The 23871-nt window shown below is 36.8% G+C and overlaps 1 protein-coding gene across 1 annotated transcript; it reads left to right on the forward strand.

The window, feature by feature from the left end:
- Nucleotides 1–14468: 14468 nt before the first annotated feature.
- Nucleotides 14469–22530, forward strand: LOC149845228 (choline-phosphate cytidylyltransferase 2-like). The gene is made up of 8 exons (XM_089995624.1): nucleotides 14469–14862; nucleotides 17121–17234; nucleotides 18168–18263; nucleotides 18390–18432; nucleotides 18531–18686; nucleotides 18868–18948; nucleotides 21990–22100; nucleotides 22185–22530. The coding sequence occupies exons 1-8, from the start codon at nucleotides 14642–14644 to the stop codon at nucleotides 22260–22262; spliced, it is 900 nt and encodes a 299-aa protein (XP_089851750.1). The 5' UTR covers nucleotides 14469–14641; the 3' UTR covers nucleotides 22263–22530.
- The last annotated feature ends 1341 nt before the right edge of the window (nucleotides 22531–23871 follow it).

Below are 23871 nucleotides of genomic sequence, written 5' to 3' on the forward strand. Positions count from 1 at the left end.
ACCTGTAACCCTTTGATCTTTCTAGATAACCAATTAAGAAACCACTGGTTGTTCTAAGGTCAAAAGCCTTTATGTGGGAGTTATAAAGTTTAGCCTCTATAGGACAACCCCATATGCGCATGTAAGTAAGGGAATGCTTCCTACTTGTCCATAACTTAAAAGAAGTTTTTGGAACGATTTTTGTAGGAACCTTGTTCAAAATATGCATAGCTGACCTTAGGGCTTCACCCCACAAGGTTACAGGTAATGTTAAATAATTCAACATTGCTCAGACCATTTATTTAAGTGTTCGATTTTGTCATTCGGCTATATCATTCTGATATGCACTACCGGGCATGGTGTATTGAGCGACAATGCCCTCTTCCTTCAGAAAATGAACTAATGGTCTTTCTTGTTGTCCCATATTAGTAAATCGCCTATAGTATTCTTCACCTCTATCAGATCTTACAATTTTGATTATTCTCCATGTTTGTTTTTCTACCTCTTTCTTGAAGTCTTTGAAAACTTGATAAACCTTAGATTTTTCAAATAGAAGGTACAAATACATAAAACGAGAATAATCATCAATAAAGGTGACAAAATACTTTTGGCCCATAAAACATGGGGTAAACAGTCTACATACATCGATATGAATGATTTTTAATAATTTATCACTTCTTTTGGCATTTTTCTTATATGTGTTTGTCTGCTCATTATCCGTGAAATCTAAGGATCTCAAGATCCCTTCTTTCACAAGCCGTTGGACTCTCTCTTTCAAGATACGTCCCAAACGACGATGTCAAAGAAGATAGGATTGATCATTTATCAGGTTACATTTATTGCCAATTACTTGATTAGTATTAAGAGCTTCATGGATATGGATTTTTTTCAGACGATACAATTCATTACACAATAATACAGAACCAATCAAGACATTATCTTTATTGATATATAATTTGGACTGTTCAAACTTCATACAATATCTAAATTTATCAAGTCTTGATACAAAAATAAGGTTCCTGCTATAGGATGGAACATAAAAAGTATCTACCAAATCTAAAATGAAACCACTATCTAATATTATTCTGCAGGTCCCAACAACCTTCACATGAGACCATATCTTACTTTCGAAGAAGATGCTACTTTCATGACTTGTTGGTTTCCTCTTGATAAAAAATGCTTGTAGAGAATTGATAATGTGCACAGTGGAACCTGAGTCAATCCACCAAATATTAATTAGAACATCAATCAAGTTACATTCATGAGAAACAAATAACAAGTTACCTTTCTTGCTTAACCAGAACTTATACTTTATGCACTCTGCCTTCTAATGTCCCTTCTTTTTGCAAAAGAAGCACTTTACTGTAGGAACATCAGACTTAGCAGGTGCTTGGTTGGTTTGAAAGGCTGACTTTTTCTTGGGCTTCTTCTTAAAAGGTTTCTTTTTTGGTACACTCTTCTGCTGAACCTTATAAGAAGCCATATGTGCACTATGCACCTTCTCACCCTTCAACCTCTCCTTTTCCTCAACACAGTTGGACAGGAGATCATTAAAAGTTCATTCATCATTATGTGTGTTGTAGAAGATTTTAAAGGGACAGTACTCAGCTGACAATGATGTCATAATGAGATGGACAACAAAGGAGTATGAGATAGTCAACTTCATGTCATTAAGCTGCATGACTATATTCCTCATCTCTAGTATGTGTTGCCGGATGTTTCCCCCATTCATATATCTTATAGATGTTAACTTAGACATAAGGGTACTGGCCCTAACCTTGTTGAAACTCACGAATTGTGCCTCTATAGCAGCCAAAAAATCTTTTACAGTCTTACATGTGGGAATGTCATTCCTTATGTTCTTAGCCACCCTAGACTACAACAAAAGTAGACTGAGGCAGTTAGAACGCGCTCACTTTTCAAAATCGATTTTTTGTTCTGGAGTGCTAGTAGGTGCTAGTTTAGCAGGTTCTTCCTTTCTGAGGGCTAGGTCTAAATCCATGTACCCTAAAGTAAATAAAATTGTTTCTTTCTATTCTGAGAAATTAGAACCATCGAGAAAAGGGATACTAGATGAGCCAAAAACTATATTAGGCACTAAATAGACAAAAGGCAATATTATTGCACGTAATGAGACATGTAAATGAAAAGATAAATACATGAATAAGACCCTTAATTATTTACTCTTTTCTAGGCAAGTGTTAGGGGGTCATTATGGTCCCACTTTGGTGGGTACCCATAATATGCAAATGCACTTGTCTCCCACTATTCGATAAAACTGAGGGAACATGTACCCAAAGACAATCGATATGGTACCTTTGGGTGCTACACATCTTATGTGTTGGGAGACACTTCATTCATTTTATTCCACTAGCTTCTGAACATAACAATACCATCTTTAGATGGCACATAATTTTATGAGACCAATACAATTTTAATGTTAAAACAAAATTTAATTAGACATTTGCAAAAATACACATCAGTTCACTTTGGTGAAAGCAAATACATACAAATGCAAATTCCATGTTAATCCCTATATTAACACTGATGTGAATGCTTAAACAATCATGCATATTAAATGACAATACTACGCATATCTTTATGCATTCATAAATGTGTATACATATGTATGAACAATCATAACATCAATGGAGGCATATACACAAATATTAAAATTGGCTTAAAACCATAACAAATCAGTAAAATAACTAAATATGCCTCATAAAAACATGTTATGCATGCTCTAAAACATATATGTCAGCCCCAAAATCCAAGAACCAGTTCAAAACAAGATGAACATTCCCAGAAAATTAAATGAATCAGTTTGAAACTTGATGAACCATAAAGGAAACACCCTCATAACAATCTCAAGACGAAAAAAACCAGTCATGCCAAGTGAAAGAACTGACTCAAAATCCCAGGAACCGGTTTAAATTCACTCAGAACCGGTCCTAGAATGCCTCATATCGGTCTCAGAAGCCACATAAAATGATACAGTTTATTTTGGGTCATTCTGTCTGTTCCAGAACAGATAGTTTTGTTCAGACATAACAGATCTGTTTCAGGACAACTGTTCCACAGCGTTCTGGCCGTTTCAGAACACCATGTTTCGAGTCAGTCGAATTGGGCATCCAGAACATTCCAGAACACCATGTTCTGGAACAGACGTACCCGCTATTTCTGGACTTCAAGTCCATGGATCCCGAAATAACTGACCCGATTCCAAACCTGAACCCGATTATCGCTTTCAGATCCAGAGAAAATCAGGTATTCTGGATCGGGTCCAAACCCGATCTAGTTTCCCGAGTATATAAACATCGTTATGATATTTACGGAAAAAAGAAAACCCAAGCTGCCTCAAATCCCCTTCTCTCTTATCAATCCAAAGCATCCGACGAGGCGATCAGTTGCTCCAGCGAAATAGACGGCGACGCCCCGACAGGACAGATGGCGGCGCATCTGGCGGAACCTGATGCAAAGCCTGCCAACATCTTCCATGCTAGAATCTTCCAGAGAAAAGGAAAGCGGAAGAAAGGGGAAAAAAATTGTCGACCAAAGGTTTCGTCGGGCTCCGACGAGCTTATCCGGCCAGCCCCGACCCCCTTCTATCATCCGACAGTGACCCAGCCCCGATTCCTTTCTGCCATCTGAGGCGGTGCGTCATGTAGATTCAGCCAATACTGACCTCTTTCCTAGCTCTGATCACCACATAGTGACAAAGGCGGAAGTCAGTGAAAAAATGGCAAAAAAATGCCCTCTAGAAGCATATATTTTTTTTATAGAGGGTTTTTCCGGCGAAACGTCCGGCGGTCAGAGCCGTCTTTGATTTCTAGGAGGCTTTGGGTTTAACCCAAAAACTGTCTTCTATCCTTTTCGACGAAAAACCCCTTTGAACAAAATAGGGTTTTGTTGCCGACGACCGGAGGAATTAAAAAGATCCAATCTCGACAAAAATGATGAAAAGAAACAGTGTCCCGACATGAGTCATGTCGGTGACAAGGGACTCGCCCGGACCCGATATGGGTTTGGATCCATTTCATGAACCAGACCAGTTCAGAACTATGACCCAATTCGGTTTACTACAGGATCCGAAATGGGTCAGGTCTGAAACAATTCCCAGAACCAGATTGGAAAATGTATCAGACCAGTTCGATTTTCAAAACCCCGATTAAGCTTGACTGAACAAAAAACCGATTCTGTTTCAAGAACGAAATTGATCTTTCTGGGCTAGCAAAACTGCCTGTTTCCCCATCTCTGTTCTTTCTTATACAGAGATGAAGGAGCAGGCCCTAGAGGTCCAGACAACCTGCCTCTGATACCAATTGTTGGGTCAAATCGACCCCCAAAACTAAAAGCAATTGGTACAGGCATAATGTACTAAAACTGGAAATATAGAGAACAAAAGACGCATGCACCTGATGTCCCTGCCATTGCTCGATAATGGAACTCAGACGTCTGAATGAAGCGGGAGAGCCTTTTCCTCTAGGTTTTCTCTGCCTTAGGTGAGTCACAACACAGAATGAGAAAATAGAGCAAGAACCCAACCGTGTATTTGAAACCTTTAGGAAAACTAATTATCCCCTCCTGCCTTCAACCATGTAGGTATACTAAAAGGATTTCTCCGTAACTGATTAACAGTTACAGACAAGCCCATGACTAAATGAGACTTATCTCTACTTCAAATCGCCGCATATTTGACGTTCATAACTGTTAGTTATGAAAAATAGATCTGGATCCAATCCAGATCCAAATTACTAACAGTTACCACCCGCTTTCATTTTAGTTGAGTATGAAAGAATTTAATACATGTTTCTTTTTAGTCTATGAGAATTTAATACATGTTTGTAGGCTGCTTGAAAACCAGTGAAAATCACTTCAAGCTGAATATAATCCGATTATTGTGTGTGTTTTATAGTGGTGCAACAACGGCCGTTTCTTGTGAAGGTTTACTCATCCCCTACTTAACATAAGCTTTGTTCTACCAACCGGGGCTCTGCGTGGTTGGTAGGAGCTGTTAGGGGTGTCAACGGGTCGTGTTTGGTTCAGACCCAGGTGAAACCAGACTTGGACTTGATTTTTGGGTATCGAACAAGGTCTTGAGCCGGGCCTAATCAAGTTTATTATAAGAGAAACCATACTCAGACCCGATAAGAACTACATGAACCAGACCTGGACCATACCCGGTAAAATAACATTTGTTTATCATCTTTACATTGAAAAATCGGAACTCGGGTTGGGCCTGAGTCTGATATAAAATTTTACAAACTATTTCTGGATCCATGTATTAATCGGACCTTCAGATCCGGACCCAGGTCTTCTTATTTATCACCGTACTCGGACCCTCTAAGGTTTGGTCTGGGTAGGGTTTACCCAAACCCGACCCGTTGACACCTCTAGGAGCTGTCAGTGACTCAGTGCAAGTCTCCTTGTGGTGGAACTTTGCAGGTTCAAACCCCAGTGGTACGTTGAATAATAACTGGTAGAGGGTCTGCCTAACCTCAGCTTGGATTTCAGAAAAAATAGTTGATTCTTTCCATGGTCACTGATGTGGGTCTCTAGCTATATTTCTGTAAGACAATTTTTCGTGATAATATAGGCTTAGTTGATCAATATCATCGCTTGAGAATTTCAGCAAGCTGAACCCAATGTTGAGAATGACCATTAGTTATTGTATTGCTAATTTGATTTGGCATGCTAAGTGAAAACCAATTAAACTCTTTAAAAAATAACAAAAATAAGTAGGAAAATGATATATTTAGATAATAAAGTACACATATAATAGAAGAAATAAGTAAAAAATATAAAACTACAATTAATATATAGAAACAGTATTACAACGTAAAAGTAACTAATAATAACGTGATATGTTTAATTTTTTGATATTTCAAAATATTATGAGATTTTGCCTTTAATATCAATTTATGAATTTACAACTGTATTGTCATTATATTTTCAAAATATCGCCTATATATCTATGACTATGTTTCTTCTTATATAAAGCTTGGACAAAGTTGCATGAAATATGCACCACTGCTTTGGCACAAACTATCTTCAGCTTTGTGAGGTTGAAGCATCCACCATATAGTCTGCTATGGAGGGGTAAGTACCGTATCTGTGTCCCTATTTGTGTCCATGTGATATGGACTCTGCCCTGATTTTAAGGCTGGCTCAGGTTTTTAAACATCAATATTACCTTGTGAAGGAAATAATGCCTCAAGTTTGAGGCAGTACCTAAGAAACAAATGGCTGGTCCAACAAATCATGCTGTCATGGGACCTCATGTTCGGACCCCTTATCCATGACTCGATCCCAACCATTGGTTTCTAAAAAGAGATGATGGAGATGGATGGTGGTACCGAAAAATATATAATACAAAGTTAAAATTTGCCTCATATTTACATAAGTTTGCACCCTTTATCAAGGGGTGCTCTTATCTTTCACAACCTATTTTTTTTATTAATTTAGAAAAGAAAACTAAAAGATAATGGCTAATTTTTATAATTTTGCACCCTTTATTAAGGGAATAATCTTCTCTCTCAAGCCTAATGCTTCTTATTAATTTTGAAAATAACACTAGAAGATAATGGTTTAGTTTTTTCTTTTTAATTTTATTTTTGTTATAATTAAGCAAGCAAGCTAAGGGCACATTTGTGTGTCACAAAAAGTAGGCTCTTTTTGGCAGAAACGTTGCAAAGTCCACAGTGACAACACAAACACTAAAAGCATGTGTTTTTGTAACATCTACGAATTTCGTTTCTTTTAATTTTAAAATTTAAGGTGAATTTGAGTTAAAATCAGGTCAAATTCAGGCAAAATAAATGTGCTTAAGTTTAACTAGGACTCTAGTTAGTTCCGTTATGATCCGTAGATCTCATAAGAGTCCTTAAGTTTAACTAGGACTCTAGTAAGTTTAACTAGAACTCAAAATTCATGATTGGGCTATGTTTTGGACCCAACCTAGAGTCCTTACGGAGCTTAGAGGATCATGTCCGGCCCAATGGGACGTCATGTGTCAACGTGGGGGCCCATAGGGGTTGTGGAGGTGGCCAAGGGTTTGTATGGACTATGGATGAGTCATATTTAGATCCAAACTTGAGTATTCAGATCCAATATAAATTTGGATTTAATTAATGAATATGGACCTTTAACTTAAGTATTGAATTTGTATTTAACTAATGATTTTTGGATTTAACCTAATTGAGATGGGATATGGTTCATGATTTTCGGATCAAATCTTATTTAGTTGGACCCATGTGGGACCCACTGAAGGCTTTAGAGTCCAAGAGGCTTCTAGAGAGGGTGTGACACCCCCTAGTGGGCCCCACATGTTAGTTAGTGGTTAATTGTTTGGTTTTGAAATAATCAAATTTTGAGAGTCAAAAAATAATTAGGAGTTTTAAAAGAAGTTTAGAAGTCCTAATGGGATAGGTTATGAAAGTTTGGAACAAGAAGAGACTCTCTCCCCCATCCACATGATTTTCGGTGGGGGGAGAGACCTATTATTATTAGAGATTGTGTGGGGAGGGTCCATAAAAAAACTCTCTCACACACCCCTCTCATTCCATCTCTTTCTCTCTAATCTTTATCTGTTTTCTTTCGTATTCCTTGTCAACCTCTCTTTTTACCATCTTCTTCTTCTATCTTGAAGTTTTTTCTAGTAGCCATTAAAGTTGCTACAAGATGTTAAGACGAGGGACAAAAGCGTTAACACATTCAAAAACTTGGTTAAGGTAGGATTCATCTCACTTATAGTTGTGGATCGAAAGCAAGTGCATAGATCACGCGCCTTGCCGATTCAACGAGCTGGTCCATGGTGGATCAGACCTGGAACAAGTTAAAAAAGTATTTTTAAATTATTTTTAAATCAATATCATGCTTTGAAACAGATTAAAAAATACGTTTTCGATAAAACTATGCCCGACCTGCCAAACCAAAAAAATAAGGTAGTATGAATCTCATAATTATGTGTTCCTACATAATTTAAGATTGGTATATCATTGTTTCTAGCATGATCGAATAAATATTTGTATTATTTCATGTGTTTACAATATAAATCATGTTTCTGCAAATTTATTTCATGTGTTCTATGATGATTTAGCATGATAGCATCTTAAACTTGATATTATGGGCATAAATCAGGAGTTGTATTCATACTTTAGGATATGATGCATATTTTATGATTATGTGATATTTTCTATGAGCCTATGTGGTGCGTAGGTATTGTGTATATAGTTGATGAGTGAGTGAAAAACAATATTACACGTTGATGCTTGTGTTTTCTTTATATTTAGCATATTTGATATTGTGATGCACATGTCACGATTTTCTTAACTAATTCATTGCGGTATAATAATTATAGCTCTCAAACCAAAATACTTTTAGTCAAGTCTTTTTATGGAGACCTTACAGACATCTGAGAGGTGTCTTAGAAAAATATTAGGCCCTAATGGTGGTACAAAATTGAGGGTTATGACTGCTGCAATACAAAACAAAAAATTTGTCTGATGTACACAGCAAATTTCGACAGTTGGTCTTATAAAAATCCAATAAATCAATAGTTTAATGTTTATGATTGGTTTTTTGATATGTTATGATTATTATTAGATGAATATAAAAAAAATAATAGAAAAACCAGTTTCATTATTTGAGAATCCCAGAGTGTCACACAAGTTAGGTAAAATTCAAGATTCTGCAGAAGAACTAGATTTGGAATTGTTTCATATAGAGTCTGGTCCAGAAAGTTCATATGATAGATTTTTTCTATGAAATTAGATTTATTTGAAAGCTAACAAGTATAGCTAACACAAAAAAATTGAGAGGTTGAGATTTTTTTCAGATTGGGTTTAGTGAGTGCTTCTTTGTGAAGCAAATTTTTATCAAGTTCAGATAAGACTGAAAACAATTTCTGGTCCATGAATTTTTACATGCAAATAAAATTGATTTTCTTTGAGCTATCACTTGGATATGAGAGCTAACACCCTCTAGTATGACTGTGAATTTGTGAGGGTTTGGATATGTTCGGTATGATGGTCTAATAAACCCATAAAGATTATAAATTGTTTGATGTATATAGTCTTTCGTTTGGGATATGTCATGTTTTGTGAACTTGTCTTGTTTTAAATCTTATGCTTATGATATAAAATGTTAATCATGTATTTTTTTAATATGTGTTATTTCATGTTTATGTTGTATGTAAGTATGTTGATGATTTATATGTGATCATATATGATACTGCATGTTAGCATGTGAGTTTTGTGCATGATAGATGGGTCATATAGTACGCATGAACACACGTGATATTTTATGTAATTCATGGTTCATACTATATTGAAATAAGTCTCATGCATCATGTAGTGTAGTATATAATATATGATATATTGTAAGTCATGTAAGGTATGCATTCAATAGGCTCATAGGTGAGTCAGGCTCAGTGAAACTAGGGGTGCTAGTGAGCTCCAAGTTAAATATATGATTGACATACTCATACACACTTAAGTCTTAAAGAAGCATGACTCTTGGGTGCTCCCTAAAGCAGAGTACGTACTTTGAGTTGTTTGAATGAGCTATATTTAGTTGCACCTCAGGAAAGTTCAGAGGTATAGGTTTATGTCTTACGAGACAATGTGATAAGCTATCCAGAGTGGAGCTTAGGGCTAAAAAGCCTAGTGTTGAGAGAATCCAGTGTTGTAGTGAGCTCAAGGTTATAACACCCAGTGGCCAATTTGAACACAAGTCACCTTGGAGAAGGTAGAAGGTACACACGATTGACTGGCTATTTTATTTTTTTGGAAGGCAAATGCATCTTCTTGGCCCCTAGTCATCGGTTATATGGGCCCAGATTGCCAAAAAAGGCTTGACTAGTGCTTTGAGTTATTTCAATTTTGTCAATGGTTTGATTAAGTTAATTCTAGTCTTATACGTTTAAATTGAGAATTATAACCTGTCTAAGGCTTGAACCGTATTTAATAGAGTTTTTAATGTATTTTTTGAAAATCATGTAAAACAGTTAAAAAAATGTTTTTTTCTTAAATTTTCAGTTTAAAAAATTAGAGTGTTAGAATTTTCATTAAAAACCCTCGACGAACATACCATTTTATATGTTGAAGGTGGGTTTTTTTGCGAAAATAGTTTGTGTGGAGATCCAATTTCATTTCCGCAATAGTGGAATCCACGAAAGGGAGTGTTGCGGCACCCTATTCTATGACATGCAAACACTCCCTAAGGGTCATATGGGCAAGGGTCAGGTTTATGTCAAATCCTGCCTTACCTAAAAATAGATACATGCATGTGGATATAAAAATGCTGATCAAAATATTATTGGAGTTGACCAGAGTACTATGTGGGTCAGGTTTGAGCTATGATTTTTTTTGGATATCTGATTTGACCTGGCTCAACCCGAGCATTTGTATTGAATTTTACCTATAAATATAAATTTTAAATAAACAAATAAATTAAGTATACAGATCAAGTTTGGGCTTTCATTATCTTATAAAGAACCAATCCTGAACATGACTATTTGTTATTTGGGCAGGTTGGGTGAATCTCGATGAGTCGAATACCCGACACTTGGCACCTCCACCCCTAGTTTAGGAGATTGTAATAACTTTTTTTTCCAATTTTTTTCATCATTTCTTTGATTTTGTTGGACATGATATGGGTTGCATTATGATTTTTTTTTTCTTTTTTCTTCATAGAAAGTTAGGGTTAGGCAACCCATATTACCAACGGGGGCTCCGCTTGTCCGGTATGAGAAGCTTGTCACCTTGTGTTGGAACATTGCCGTTTCAAAACCCAATGGTATAGTTGTATAACTGGTAGGGGTCTATCCTCCATCCTCAGTCCAAACAGGGTGAGGCTGGGTGGGGCTCCGTTTCCCCTCGGTCTATTGCCATCCCTAAAGAAGGATTGAGGACAGGGCTGAGCGGGGTGGGGCAAGGTGGGGATCGGGCGGAACGGGGGAAAGCATAAGTCTATCCCCGCCTCCCTCTCAGCATGAGTTTTGATTTTAACCTCTATCCCTGCCATCATCCCCGTTTCATGTCCTCTATCCTCGGTCCAAACTGGGCAAGGCCGGTTTTCCCGGTCCACTGCCATCCTTACTAAGAGTCGCTTATTGTAAAACCGATTTGCCATCAATTATATACAGTGGATCGGGGCGGGGTGGGTCGGGTTTGGTTCATGCCTAGGTGGAATCAGATTTGGACCAGATTTTGGAGTATGGTATCCGGTCTAATCGGGTTTACTATAAGAAAAATCATGCCCCAGACTCAATAAAAACTACATGAACCAGACCTACACCATATCATGTAAAATAATAATTTTTTATCATTTTTATATTGAAAAATTGCAGGTCTTAATCGAAACTCCGGGTCAAGCTCAAGTTTGGTGTAAAATTTCATAAACTATACTCGAGTCAGGTCTGGTGTAAAATTTCATAAACTATACTTGAGTCCATGTATTAATCGCACCTTCGCATCCGAAGGTAGGTCTTAATTGGGTCTTCTTATTTGCGACCATACCCGGACCTTATAAGGTTTGATCCGAGTCGGTGTAAACAGGACCCATTGATACCCTACGTGATAGACTGAATTGATGCTACATGAAAAATGATTGATTAATCTCAAGTGCTAGGTGGTGCAATTCAAACACTTGGCCATACACTTCCTTGAATCATATTTTATATTATTTTTGAAGTCCCCAAAAGAGCTTATGCCCTAGTTGGTGAAACTTGGCAAACATGAGTTTACTGCATAGGTTGTCATTATCAAATGTGATATTGATCCAATCTCCACCAGGTCATTTGAAAGCTAGAACATTCTTTGTTTTTTTAAAATTAAAAAATTTATTAATTATGGTACAAGAGAGAGAAACCAAGATCATTCTCAGCCAAGTAGAATAATGTTATTCATATTCATTCTCACAATATTTGTAATATTATTTTGGCAATCATGCAAGGCATAATCACTATTACTGTTTTTAATAATCATGCAACTTTTTTTATATTTACTACCCAAGATTTGACATCCAGCCGCGTTGGCTCTGCCTGCTGTACTTGGGGTCACTGTCCTGATAGTCTAAAACTATGAGGGCTTACCCGAATGCACCTGACCATGGTGAAGTCATGCCCAACCATAGGTACCTATGTCAAAATATAAGATCACATGATTATTATGCTCATGTAAACCAAGTTACTAAGTTCTGTTCATTAAGGCTGCAAACGGATAGGATACAGTCAGATATCTATATCTGTTCTAAGTCTGATACAATACTTCTAGATTCCGATTCTTACAAAAAGATTTGAATTTGAATTCAGATCAGATTCTGAATTCCTTAATTGTTTTTTTTGCAGATTTGGATTGGATTCAGGATCAGTATTTTAGGTCATATTTAATGCAAATCCGGATAAAAATCCGTTCCATTTTCATTTGTAAAAGAGCTTGTCTTCAATTGTTTCTTACTGGATCTAATACCATCACGTGTTTTGTATATGGAATCAATCCTACCATATCTCGGATCTGATTTAGTTTGGATTTGGATCTGCATTGTACATTTTAAATTTGGACTCATATATAACAGGATCCATTTCATTTGCAGTCGTAGTCGTGATTAAGTGGTGACAAATTTGTATTTTGAAAATGAAGTGATATGTTTTAGGACCTTCACTTATGCCCTTAATGAGTATAGCCATTATAAAACACGTTAAAACTCTTGTTTCATTAACGGGACACATTTATTATGTGCCGCTGGTGATAGGGGTGTAACGGGTCGGTTTTAGGTTTGGGTATGGTGATAAATAAGAAAACCCGATTAAGAATAGGGTCTAGACTCAAAGGTCTGATTAATACATGAACCTGGGTATAGTTTGTGAAATTTTATACCAAACCTAGGCCCGACTTGAGCTCCTATTAAGACCCACAAATTTTCAATGTAAAAATGATAAAAAATATTATTTTACTGAGTATAGTCAGAGTCTGGTTCATATAGTTCTTATCGGATCAAGGTATGGTGACAAATAAAAAGACCCGATTAAGACCCGGTCCTAACCTGAAGGTCCGATTAATACATAAACCCCGGTATAGTTTTGTAAAATTTTATACTAGTCCCGGGCCCGACCCGAGTTCCGATTAAGACCCATGAATTTTTAATGTAAAAATGATAAAAAATATTATTTTACCAGGTATGGTTAATGTAGTTCTTATGGGGGGTCCGAGTATGGTTTCTCTTATAGTAGACCCGATTAGACCTGGGTCTAAACCCGATATCATACCCTAAAATTTGATCCAAGTCTGATTCTACCTGGGTCTGAACCAAATCCGACCCATTGACAATTGTTCAACTGAATTGGCCGATACAATCATTTTGAATTGGTTAATAAATAATTAAAAATATAATGTGTCAATTAGGATGTGACACGTGTTAAAGTTATTAAAAAAATATTAAAAATAATTTTAAGTATTTTTTTATATTTATTAAAAAATGCCCGATTCAAGGGTGAAGCATATCAATTTTTTGATGATACTATAGATACAGTGCACCAATGCCGACATCGTTTTATCACTGATGTGAACCCATTAGAGTGCCATTGAATGCCGAAACAGATCAGGTCATGCTGAACATGAGCGTTTTTGCTCATGCCGACATCGTGGCCATCTTATTTGCATTTTAAAAAATCCATCAACAAAACCACCACGTGGCATTCATCCAAAATGCAAACAGACGGCCACGATGTCGGCATGAGCAAAAACGTGTCCTGCAAATATTTGGGTGGAAAATGCTTTACCGGGAAGTGAGGTGTAACACTGGATTCCACGAAAACTCTTTATTTGGGTGGAAAATGTGTCGGCTCTACTTGCTTTTTCCTAGTTGGTGTTTCTTTCAACTCATGCAGAAAAGAGCACCTTAGTGTGAAAGATGCTTTTCACATGAAAGTGTGGGGGTGAGATAAATGGCTCCTAGGGGCGCGTTTGTGTGTGTCACGAAAAGTAGACTGTTTTTGAGAAAGCACATTGATGGGCGTGCATTTTTACGAGGCCCACAGTGACAACACAAACAGTGGAAAGTGCCGTTTTCGCAGAAAACCCTCGACGAGCGTTTCATTTTACAGCTGGATGTGGGGTTTTCGCGGAAACAGTTTCCATGGAAGGTCCTATTCCATTTTCGCTGGATGAATCCACGGAGGGGGGGCGGGTTCATGCATTTGTCGTTGTTAACATGAAAAATCAAGACAATGAGTTTTTTCTCAAAAGAAAAAGAGAAAATCAAGAAAATGATTTATTTGAAAAGAAAACCAATAAATTGTTCTCATTATTAACAAGTCCTTAACAAGATGAACGGCGAGGATTTTTCAGAAAAGGAAGCAGTTAAAAATACAAAAACTAAATTCTTTCCTATTTCTTGCTTATTATTTAATTAAAAACTCTCTCTCTCTCTCTCTCTCTCTTCACGCTATAAAATCGGAGCTAGTGTTTTCCTTTCCGTTATCTTTTCTCCTCTCTCCTGAGTAGGAGCGGTTTTCTTGGCCTCCAAAAACCGTCTTCTTTCCCGGAAAACCTCTTTTCCACCCTAGAGCGTTTCCTTTCTCCCTTCCCTAAACCCCAGATCCGGATCCGACCGAGGAGGATCACCGGATCGGAGGATCAGGGGGAGAATTTCCAGCTGGGAGATGACTCGGTTGCCGAAGAAGCGGCAACCCAACAGAAGGGAGTTGCAGACGCCGGAATCCGGCGAGGAGCCGGTGACACCGTCGGCGAGGTTCGAACCGCACCCGTCGCCGGCGAATTCGTGGCCGGAATTGTCCGACAGGCCCGTCCGCGTGTATGCCGATGGAATTTATGATCTCTTCCACTTCGGTCACGCTCGATCGCTCGAGCAGGCTAAGAAATTGTGAGCAATCCCGTCCTTTCTTGCTTCTACATCAGATAGTTTTCTTGTTTTTGTGCCGGGATTCGGATATTTGTGGTCCGAGCGGGAGAAAATTGGTGAATTCGTCCAGGATTCTATGAGATCGGGACCTTGAATAGTCGATTCACTGTGAGTAAGTTTGGGGAAAGAATTTTGGACGCGTTCTTTTGGTGAGGCCTCTAGAATTAGGGTTCCGATTGCTGATTTGTTGCAGAGGAAGTATATTGTGTGCTGGATTGCTCATTGAGTTTTATCACTGCTCGAATATTTTATGATTTAAAATTATTGTTTATGGTTGATCAAATCCATAATTTAGTTCTTTTAAGTTATTTACTTTTTGTGACATGACCACCTCCTCCGTAGTTCATAACTCGTTTGTGATTGAGATAGCGTGGTTGATCCGATCTATAGCAAAGTTTTACAAGGAAAATAGAACTAAATTCTGAATTGTGATTCATTGTTGGCGTACAAAATTGTTCTGTAAAGTAATATTTCTGCATCTGTTTTTACTATTACCAGTAACCTTTATGTGTCAGTGTCTAGCGTATCGTGTGAACTGTTAGATCTTCAAGGGAAGCCCGGTGAACTATGTGTTTAGTAGCACGGATGTGATTTTTTTTCTTCTTTTGAAGTTCGAGATCAAGTCATGGATCTCCAGAGGATGAAAGTTTGGGCTTTTTTATGTTTTGTGTGAGATGACTGGCCTGATTAATTGAAATTTTTTTCTTAGTATTCCATCACTAAAAGTCTACTATCATCACCATTATTGGCATTTGGATATGCTACTTTTTACATGTAAATATGCATCTATGCTAAGTTTATTTCCTTCTGGTCCCAGTTCTTGCATGAAATCCTATGTTTAACTTTTAGCACTTCTTGGAACCTAATCAATTGATATGTATTCCCTTATGGTTGAGTGTGTTGATGTTTTGGTATTTGATTGATCATAGGGGCCATAATTGTAACGTGTTTTTCTTTTTCTGCTCTTGATGATGGGTTATCTTCATAAATTTTCATGGTATTGGGAAAATTTCCCCCCAAGTTGACAATGTCATTGACCAACATTTTATGCCGGAGATAATCTGAGTGCTGCTAAGTTGAAGTACTCTTTTTCTGAGATCTATAAAGAACTATATTGGAAAATTAGGAATGTTTTAACCTGTGCGTCTGCTTTTTGAGAAAGTGTGAGCTAATGTCAAACACTTTACTCATGATTCTTCTGCCAAGGGGCATATGCTGTATCATATATGTATCTAGGATCTCTGATTATATTATCTTTTTGAGTCTTTCATAGCTACCACATGTTTGCTGGCCAAACCCTCTAATATCTATTGATTAATGTTTTTATCTGCAACATTTTTGTTAAACTTTATGTGAAAATGACCCATCGTAGTAGAGAAATGTAACAGTGCATGTAGGCTATTGGGCAGCAAACTACAGGCTATGACATGGCATTCAGAGCACACGTGATTGCTTTTTACTTCAAATGATTCTACCCGAATGTATCAGGATATATGTGTCTTGGCTAACTGTGACCTCAACTAATGAACTCAGGGACAATGACCCAAACTGTATATTTTTATGATCATTTGAGTCAAGAGTATTACTAAACTGGATCTACATTATAGCGATAATAAAATTAAGGGAGATGGTTATACACAAACTTATAGATGATGCCCAAGTAAAAAATCTAGGGACACTAGTTTGGAACCTTTTTTTTTAAGTACAACTGGTTATATGTAATTGGCTATAACCATAGCCTTATATGGCTTTGTTAGAGGTTGACCTAGATAAAAAGATATTTCTACCTTAATGCTATGGGACTGTTGTTTCCAATTGTCTTCATCTATGTGATTTGCATTTTGATCTTTTTTTTTTTCTTTGGTCGTTGTGGAGGTCTTTGTGCTCAATGAGTTGAATTTTTTTTTCAAGATGCAGGGAAACCTGCAGCCCAGTATATATGGTGTAGTTATGTCTTTTTGTTGAGATTTAACACTCTTAAGATTTACAATGGAATAAAACTGCCAAATTCACTTTAAATGGAATGAAACTACCAGCTTAGGTGCTTGACTACATTACTTTAGCTGTAATGATACTGGCAGTTAACAATCTTTTTCTCCACTTATTGTGTTTTTTTTCCTTTACTTCTTTCCTTGTGTATTTGCTTGCATTTTTTCAGCATCTTCCTTATGTTTCTTTCCTGTGGTGAAGTAATTTAACTTACATGTAATATTTTTTAGGTTCCCAAACACACACCTGCTTGTTGGTTGCTGTAGTGATGAAGTGACACACAGGTATAAGGGGAAAACTGTAATGACAGAATCTGAGCGCTATGAATCACTTCGTCACTGCAGGTCTTATTCCTCAACTCTGCTGAAATTTACAAAAGTAGAGCTTACTGTGGCACCATTCTTTTTTTTCCCCTTATTTCTAAAGATGATCATGTTGGAACTTAGAAATTTGTTTATGATGATGTAGAATGGTTGTGTCAGATTATATAATGTAGGCAATTCTTTATCTTCATTAACAAGTCTCCATTGACATTGGAGATACGACTGATTTTGTACTCTTAACTGTTGTGGTAAGGAAAAATGCTAATAAAGATATGTTGGAGTGTATTTTATTAACATTGGTTTTGATTTTCTTCTCAAAAAAAAAACGTTGGTTTTGATTTGCCAGTCAGGCTGGACTTCTTTTATTAAACTAGGTATTTAGCAAAATGAAATCTGGCTAAGAAAGTTTCTAAAACTATATAAATAGTTTTCACTAGAGACTGAATTACACTTTCTATTTTCTAAAACTGGAAATATAAATAGATTTGGTCGTGTCTGGAGAAGTGTTGAAAGCGCATTTGAGTCTATCAGTAACCAATGGTTATTTTTTAACTTGAAAGAATGTTAAGAAATTCAAAGTATCTTATTGAATGTGCTTTCTTATAAATTAATTGCATTTCAACCACTCAGCTTCTTTGTTTCTGCATTCATGGAGTCATAATGTAGAAGAATTTGTGCTATCATTATAGTGTTGGTTACTTGTCTGAATTGTGTCTTGGTCCTCTTGGCATACTCTGTTAGTTGTCCTACGATGCTTCATCTTCATGCTTAGATAAACACTTCAAGGCTCAACTTTTCCTTCAACAAGATTGATGATGAGTTAGTTTCTGATAGTTGAATATCAGTTTCATTGGTTGTATCAGTTAGTAGGAATGACATTTGATCACATTTTGGTTTCTCCTAGCCTTCTTTTATCAAGATATTTAATTGTTAATGTGCTTGATGCTTTGTTAGGTGGGTTGATGAAGTTATTCCTGATGCTCCCTGGGTCATTACTCAGGAGTTCCTTGACAAGCACAAGATAGATTATGTGGCGCATGACTCCCTCCCGTAAGAATGATCATATTTAGCTATTCTTTTGGCATTTAGAAGCTACGGTATTGGTTATGAAAGAGAGGTCTGTTTATATATACATTTTTTCAAGGTCTTATTTTTGTTCTCCGTCTTGACATGCAGATATGCAGATGCAAGTGGAGCTGGGAAGGATGTCTATGAATTTGTGAGTTGACCCACACATGCGTTTATATAAATCCAGTTATTTGTTTATTTTGTTTGTCTTCTTTCGAAGCATGTGACATGAGTTCCACCTGGGTGTAGGTTAAGGCTGTTGGGAAATTCAAGGAAACTAAGAGAACAGAAGGAATCTCTACATCAGATGTTATAATGAGGATTCTAAAAGATTACAATCAGTATGTAATGCGTAATCTAGCACGTGGATATTCAAGAAAGGATCTTGGTGTCAGCTACGTGAAGGCATGCTAAGTGAATTTCATATTTATATAAGAGATTACCTTTATTTACAGAGTCAGACATAGACTTTGTTGTTGTCTCAGTTACATCTGTAAATGGGTGATCCCTTCCTATTCAACTCTCTTGCCTGTTCTATTTTGTCATAACCCTGACGCCAGTTCACTGCTTATATTGTGTTTATCAGGAGAAACAGTTGAGAGTGAACATGGGAATAACCAAGCTGCGACAAAAAGTGAAAGAGCATCAAGAAAAAGTAGGGGAAAAGGTATGCACCCCCTGACTTATCACTTTTTGTTTTCTCTTTTTAATTGAAGAATGTGTCCTACATGACACTTGTTTACTTATTCATCTATTGAGATGTGGATGTTTTGCTGAGGTATAAGCTGTCGGCCTGAAACTATTTAAAAGTTATATCCGTTTTCTCTGTACCTATTGGAACTAGAATTGGGAAGCTGGCCTTTGATTGTTTGCTTTCTTTTGATTCTGACTAGGAATGTGTTGGTTCTCTGCACCAAACGAGAGAGAGAGAGAGAGAGAGAGAGAGAGAGAGAGAGAGAGAGAGAGAGAGAGAGAGAGAGAGAGAGGCATGGTTATTATAGTGAGTCTGGCAGTATCCAACCTATAATAGCAAGAAACTCGGTGCTTTTTAAACAAATAGAACTGTGTGTGTGTGTGTGTGTGTGTGTGTGTGTGTGTGTGTGTGTGTGTGTGTGTGTGTGTGTGTGTGAAACAACCATTCTATTGCTGTTATAGGTTAGGAATGAGAAATGTGCATCCATAAACCAAACCATGGAACCAGCCATCACTTTGCTAAGCCAACTTTACATCAAACTCTATGCATGTTCCGAAAACCGTGGACTGCAGCAACACATGAAAAACAAAGCGTCAATTGTCAGAGTTTTTGGTGCCAAGTGGGTGACCAATCTTGGGAACGATATCTTGGTGTTGAATGGGACCTAAATTATGTCTGGTTGTATATTAAGTCAGATTTGGAAGAAGTGTACGCAACAAACATTTTGAATCTTCATTTGGCTTGTGTTTTTTTTTCTGCACAAAACATATAAAAAATACAATTGGGGATTTTTCAAAATACTAATGTTGGTTCCATCTGAATGTCGCCAGAGACAAAACCATAATGAAATTTCAAGCTTAGTTAGATCGTAGATATACTTAATTACTAATCTTATTTAGGCATGGCTTTGCTCCATGTTCATATTAGTTGCACACAAAGGCCAGAGCTAAAAATTTCAGCGTTGGGCTAATGATCCCAATTGACGTGTCTGCCTATGTAAGTTGGATTAATATGACCAATAAAATTTTACTCCACGTGTAGGAAAGAACAAAAGGAAAAGTGGATACAACTCAGACCAGCATGTTACCAGTTTTACTTTCATGCCTAGGCTTTGAATTCAAATCACTGAACTTTATTTTAAGGAAAAAAATAAAATGCACAAAAAAGAAATCAGTGTGTAGAAAGAGGTTACCCTCCCCTGGTAACCAAAACGTTCACAATACAACAGTACAAACAGAGTGAGAACAACAAACATTATAGACAGTAGCAGAGTAGTAGCAGCAGTAAGGCACAGCATCTACCGTGTGGCGAAAGTCGATCAAAACATCTTACATACCTCAAACCCACCAATGCACCTCAGTTGTAAAAGCCATGACCAACTCAGCGGTAGAACAGGACCTAACAGGTGTCCAGCAAATTCAGGATACTCCAGTAAAATATTGAACACCTTGAGTGCCATCTGAAATCTCAGCCTGCTTGTCCATATCCAGTTGATGTCTTCATTAGGAAAGAACTGCATAAACATTTGAGACATGTCATGAATGGTGCTTTAGTAGCAAACCAAAAAGACATTCATGAAAGGTCCAAGCCTTTGCAAAAAACAACACAAAATACCGTTAACCATTTGGACCAGATACCAAAAGAGAGCCTCTCTGAGTTCCAGCCCAATGTATTCACAAAACCTTGATTACCGTACATGAGATGCAACAGACATTACTATCTTGATAAAAATGAATCATAGTGAAAACAATAACTAAAAGTTATACAATACACTGGAATTACTGCATTTAACAAGATTAATAATCATCGTGACAAAAATTTTGACAAGATCCATACCTTACTGATCCAGTGCTATGTAGTGAGAGAGAGAGAGGCCATGGAGGGTTTGACTAAGAACATCAAATCAGTGAAAAGAAAAACCAAATAAGTGTAGCTGTGTGCTTATCATTAAGGACGAAGAAGAGAAAGTAGGAAGATTGCATGAGGGAGTTAGGAACCATCAGTTTTGTTAACCGTTATTTCTCAAACTTTTCGACAGGGAAAGCTGGGGTTAGGCAGATCCCTACCAGTTATACAACTATACCATAGGGATTCAAACTTGCAACGTCCCAACACAAGGTGACATGCACTAACTGCTCCTGCCGCACAATCTGAGTAGGTTGGTTATTTCTCAAACTGTTGAAAAAGTAAATAGATGACATGCTTAGACCTGTCAACAGGTGAAAATAAAAAATGTTTCGATCAATTAATGTGGAATTAGATACAAAATAGGGACGTAGGGTTTTATTTCTTTAGTTAAAAATGAAACCCTGGTTGGCTCTTTTAAAGTATATATATAGAAGTGTAACTATAGTAATTTGATTAAATTATGTTAGACTTAGATGGCTAGATAGTTACATTAGATAGAGATTTTTATTTCCTATATTTCTCTGTGGATTTTAGAGAGAGAGAGAGAGAGAGAGAGAGAGAGAGAGAGAGAGAGAGAGAGAGAGAGAGATGAATGTTTTTTGAAAGAGGGGAGAAGAAACGGTGGAGGAAAAAAAGGGGTTAGTTATAGGTTTTTTTCTTTTTCTCAAATTGGTGACCTAAATAATAGGGAAGACGTGGCTACATTGCGTTTTGGAGAGAGGTGTGTGTGTGGGGGGGGGGGGGGGGTCGCAGTGCGGTCATCATTTCATTGGTTGCTGGTTTGTAGGGCCTTGTCCGAAACAGTTACCTAAGGTGCTTTATATATAATAATGAATTGTTTGTTGCCCTTTAGTATTGAGAGCTTTGTAATATATTTTTCTTTGAGATTTAGGGGTACCGTCTAGTTTGTTGTTTTAAATGATACAGTTGTCTCTCTCTCTGCACTTTGGTTTCCATAGAGCAACTTTATTATTGTTACATTCTGATGCTTGGTTTCTATCTATCATATATTGTAAAGCTTCTAGATTTGTGCCGAAGTTGATCTTGAGGAACCTATGGAAATCAATTTTTTATAATAAAATCATTTGTTTTTCTTTAATCTGCAGTTGCACATTGTTGCAAAGACTGCTGGGATGCACCACAGTGAATGGGTAGAAAATGCTGATCGCTGGGTTGCTGGTTTTCTTGAGAAGTTTGAGGAACGGTGCCATATGATGGTACGGAAAAAGTAAATCACCTACTGTTTTGATCCTTTTCCTACTTCATTTCATCTTTAAAGGTTATGGCTTGTTGTCTTACAGGAGAAGGCCATTAAGGGCCGCATCCAAGAAGGCCTGAAGAGGCAGCAGACACGAAGTATGGCAAGCCTGCTGGAATAGAACCCTATAGAACAGCTTGGTGTGTTTGGTTGTAGACCACTCCACATTCTTCTACTCTGTTCTCTAATTTTGTAAGATCTGTGCTGCTGCTAGTGATGCTATCGTTAGTTTCTCCTTTGTACTGCTGTTGCTCCGTCCCCCTTCCTGTGGACACTCTGGATCTTTCCTTTTTTGTCTCTTTATTTCTTTCCTTTTTGTCTAAATGGAGAATATAGGTTGTAATATCAAAACAGATAATTTTAGTTGGTGGGAATTTAGTTGCTACAAACAGAATTTTCTCCATTTCCCAAATGCTATTTGGATATATGATCTATTTTGTGCTAACCGCGAAGAACCTGTTGACCCAAATGTCTCTAACCAATTTACAAATATTGGTGATATTTTTTAAATTTGTGATTTGTTACAGAAATTAAAAAACAGTATAAGGTCGCAATAATTTTCAAAGTATCCTGCAATAATTGTTCATATATATATATATATATATATATAGTCACTAGAATATAACTAATGCGTGAACCGTGATTTTCATGAATTTTTTGTTTTTTTATTTTGAATCTAATTGAAAGGATGTGATCTACATGCTTGGTTTTATAAGAATCAGCTCTTGAATCATCGGATTTTGATGCATAAACTAAATTTTCTTAACGCTTTAAAGTCAATGACTTATAATCTTTATAAATATTTAAGCATTCAAAAATCACATTTTTTCATTGAAAATACACAATACAATGGTTGATTCCTATCAAATTCACCATGCCAAGTATATCCACATGGTTGAATTTGCAAAGTGTTAGAAAATGCCCATATTTCTAGTTCTCATATTCTAGTGACTCTCTCTCTCTCTCTCTCTCTATATATATATATATATATATATATATATATATATATAGAGAGAGAGAGAGAGAGAGAGAGAGAGAGAGAGTAATGGGTCTGTGCTAAATGAGTTTTTCAGGTTTTTTCATTTAATTTAGGTGTGATCCATGTACTTGATTTTATAGGAATTAACTCTTGGATTGTTTGATTTCGGCACATGGGTGGGTTTTTATAATATTCAAAAAATCAACGGTCCAAAATCTTTATAAATTTTTTAGGCTCCAAATATCATTTTTTTCATCGAAAACACATGATCTGGGTGTGGATTTCTCGTAAATCGATTATGCTCAACACATTTATGGGGTTGAAACTGCAAAAACAGGACCAAAAGAACAAAAAAACTCATTTAACACATTTCATATATATATATAATTTTAAATTTAAAAAATGTTGATGATGTGATGCGTCTCTAACTATGCTGAGGATTGGATATATGATCACGTCACCGGCATGTTTGATGTTCTTCATTGAGTTAGACACTCAGGTTGTCCCTGTTCGGGGATCAGGTTGTCATCTGACTTTGGGACTTGGTTGCAGTATTGGTCAAGTATGTTCTCATCATTGTTGATTTTAGGCCTATGAATGGGTTCAGATGTTTTGTTTGGTTTGGATGTGACTGTTAACTCTTATCGAAAAAGTCAGGTTTTGCGATTTTAATTATGTTTTGATGTTTTCTTTAAAAATTTTATAAATCCAGTTTTAAATTATATTATATCTAATTTAAGTATTTATGATT

Source organism: Nuphar pumila, chromosome 2 (assembly GCF_984573655.1).
Source record: "Nuphar pumila chromosome 2, dmNupPumi1.hap1.1, whole genome shotgun sequence".
Classification (NCBI taxonomy): Eukaryota; Viridiplantae; Streptophyta; class Magnoliopsida; order Nymphaeales; family Nymphaeaceae; genus Nuphar; species Nuphar pumila.

What these genes read in the sequence shown, in the direction of transcription:
- LOC149845228 (XM_089995624.1), top strand. Translation starts at nt 14,642, where the DNA reads ATGACTCGGTTGCCGAAGAAGCGGCAACCCAACAGAAGGGAGTTGCAG. An exon ending in GTGGCGCATGACTCCCTCCC is followed by an intron (nt 18,264 to 18,389) that starts GTAAGAATGATC and finishes CTTGACATGCAG; the next exon opens with ATATGCAGATGCAAGTGGAG. An exon ending in GGAAGGATGTCTATGAATTT is followed by an intron (nt 18,433 to 18,530) that starts GTGAGTTGACCC and finishes ACCTGGGTGTAG; the next exon opens with GTTAAGGCTGTTGGGAAATT.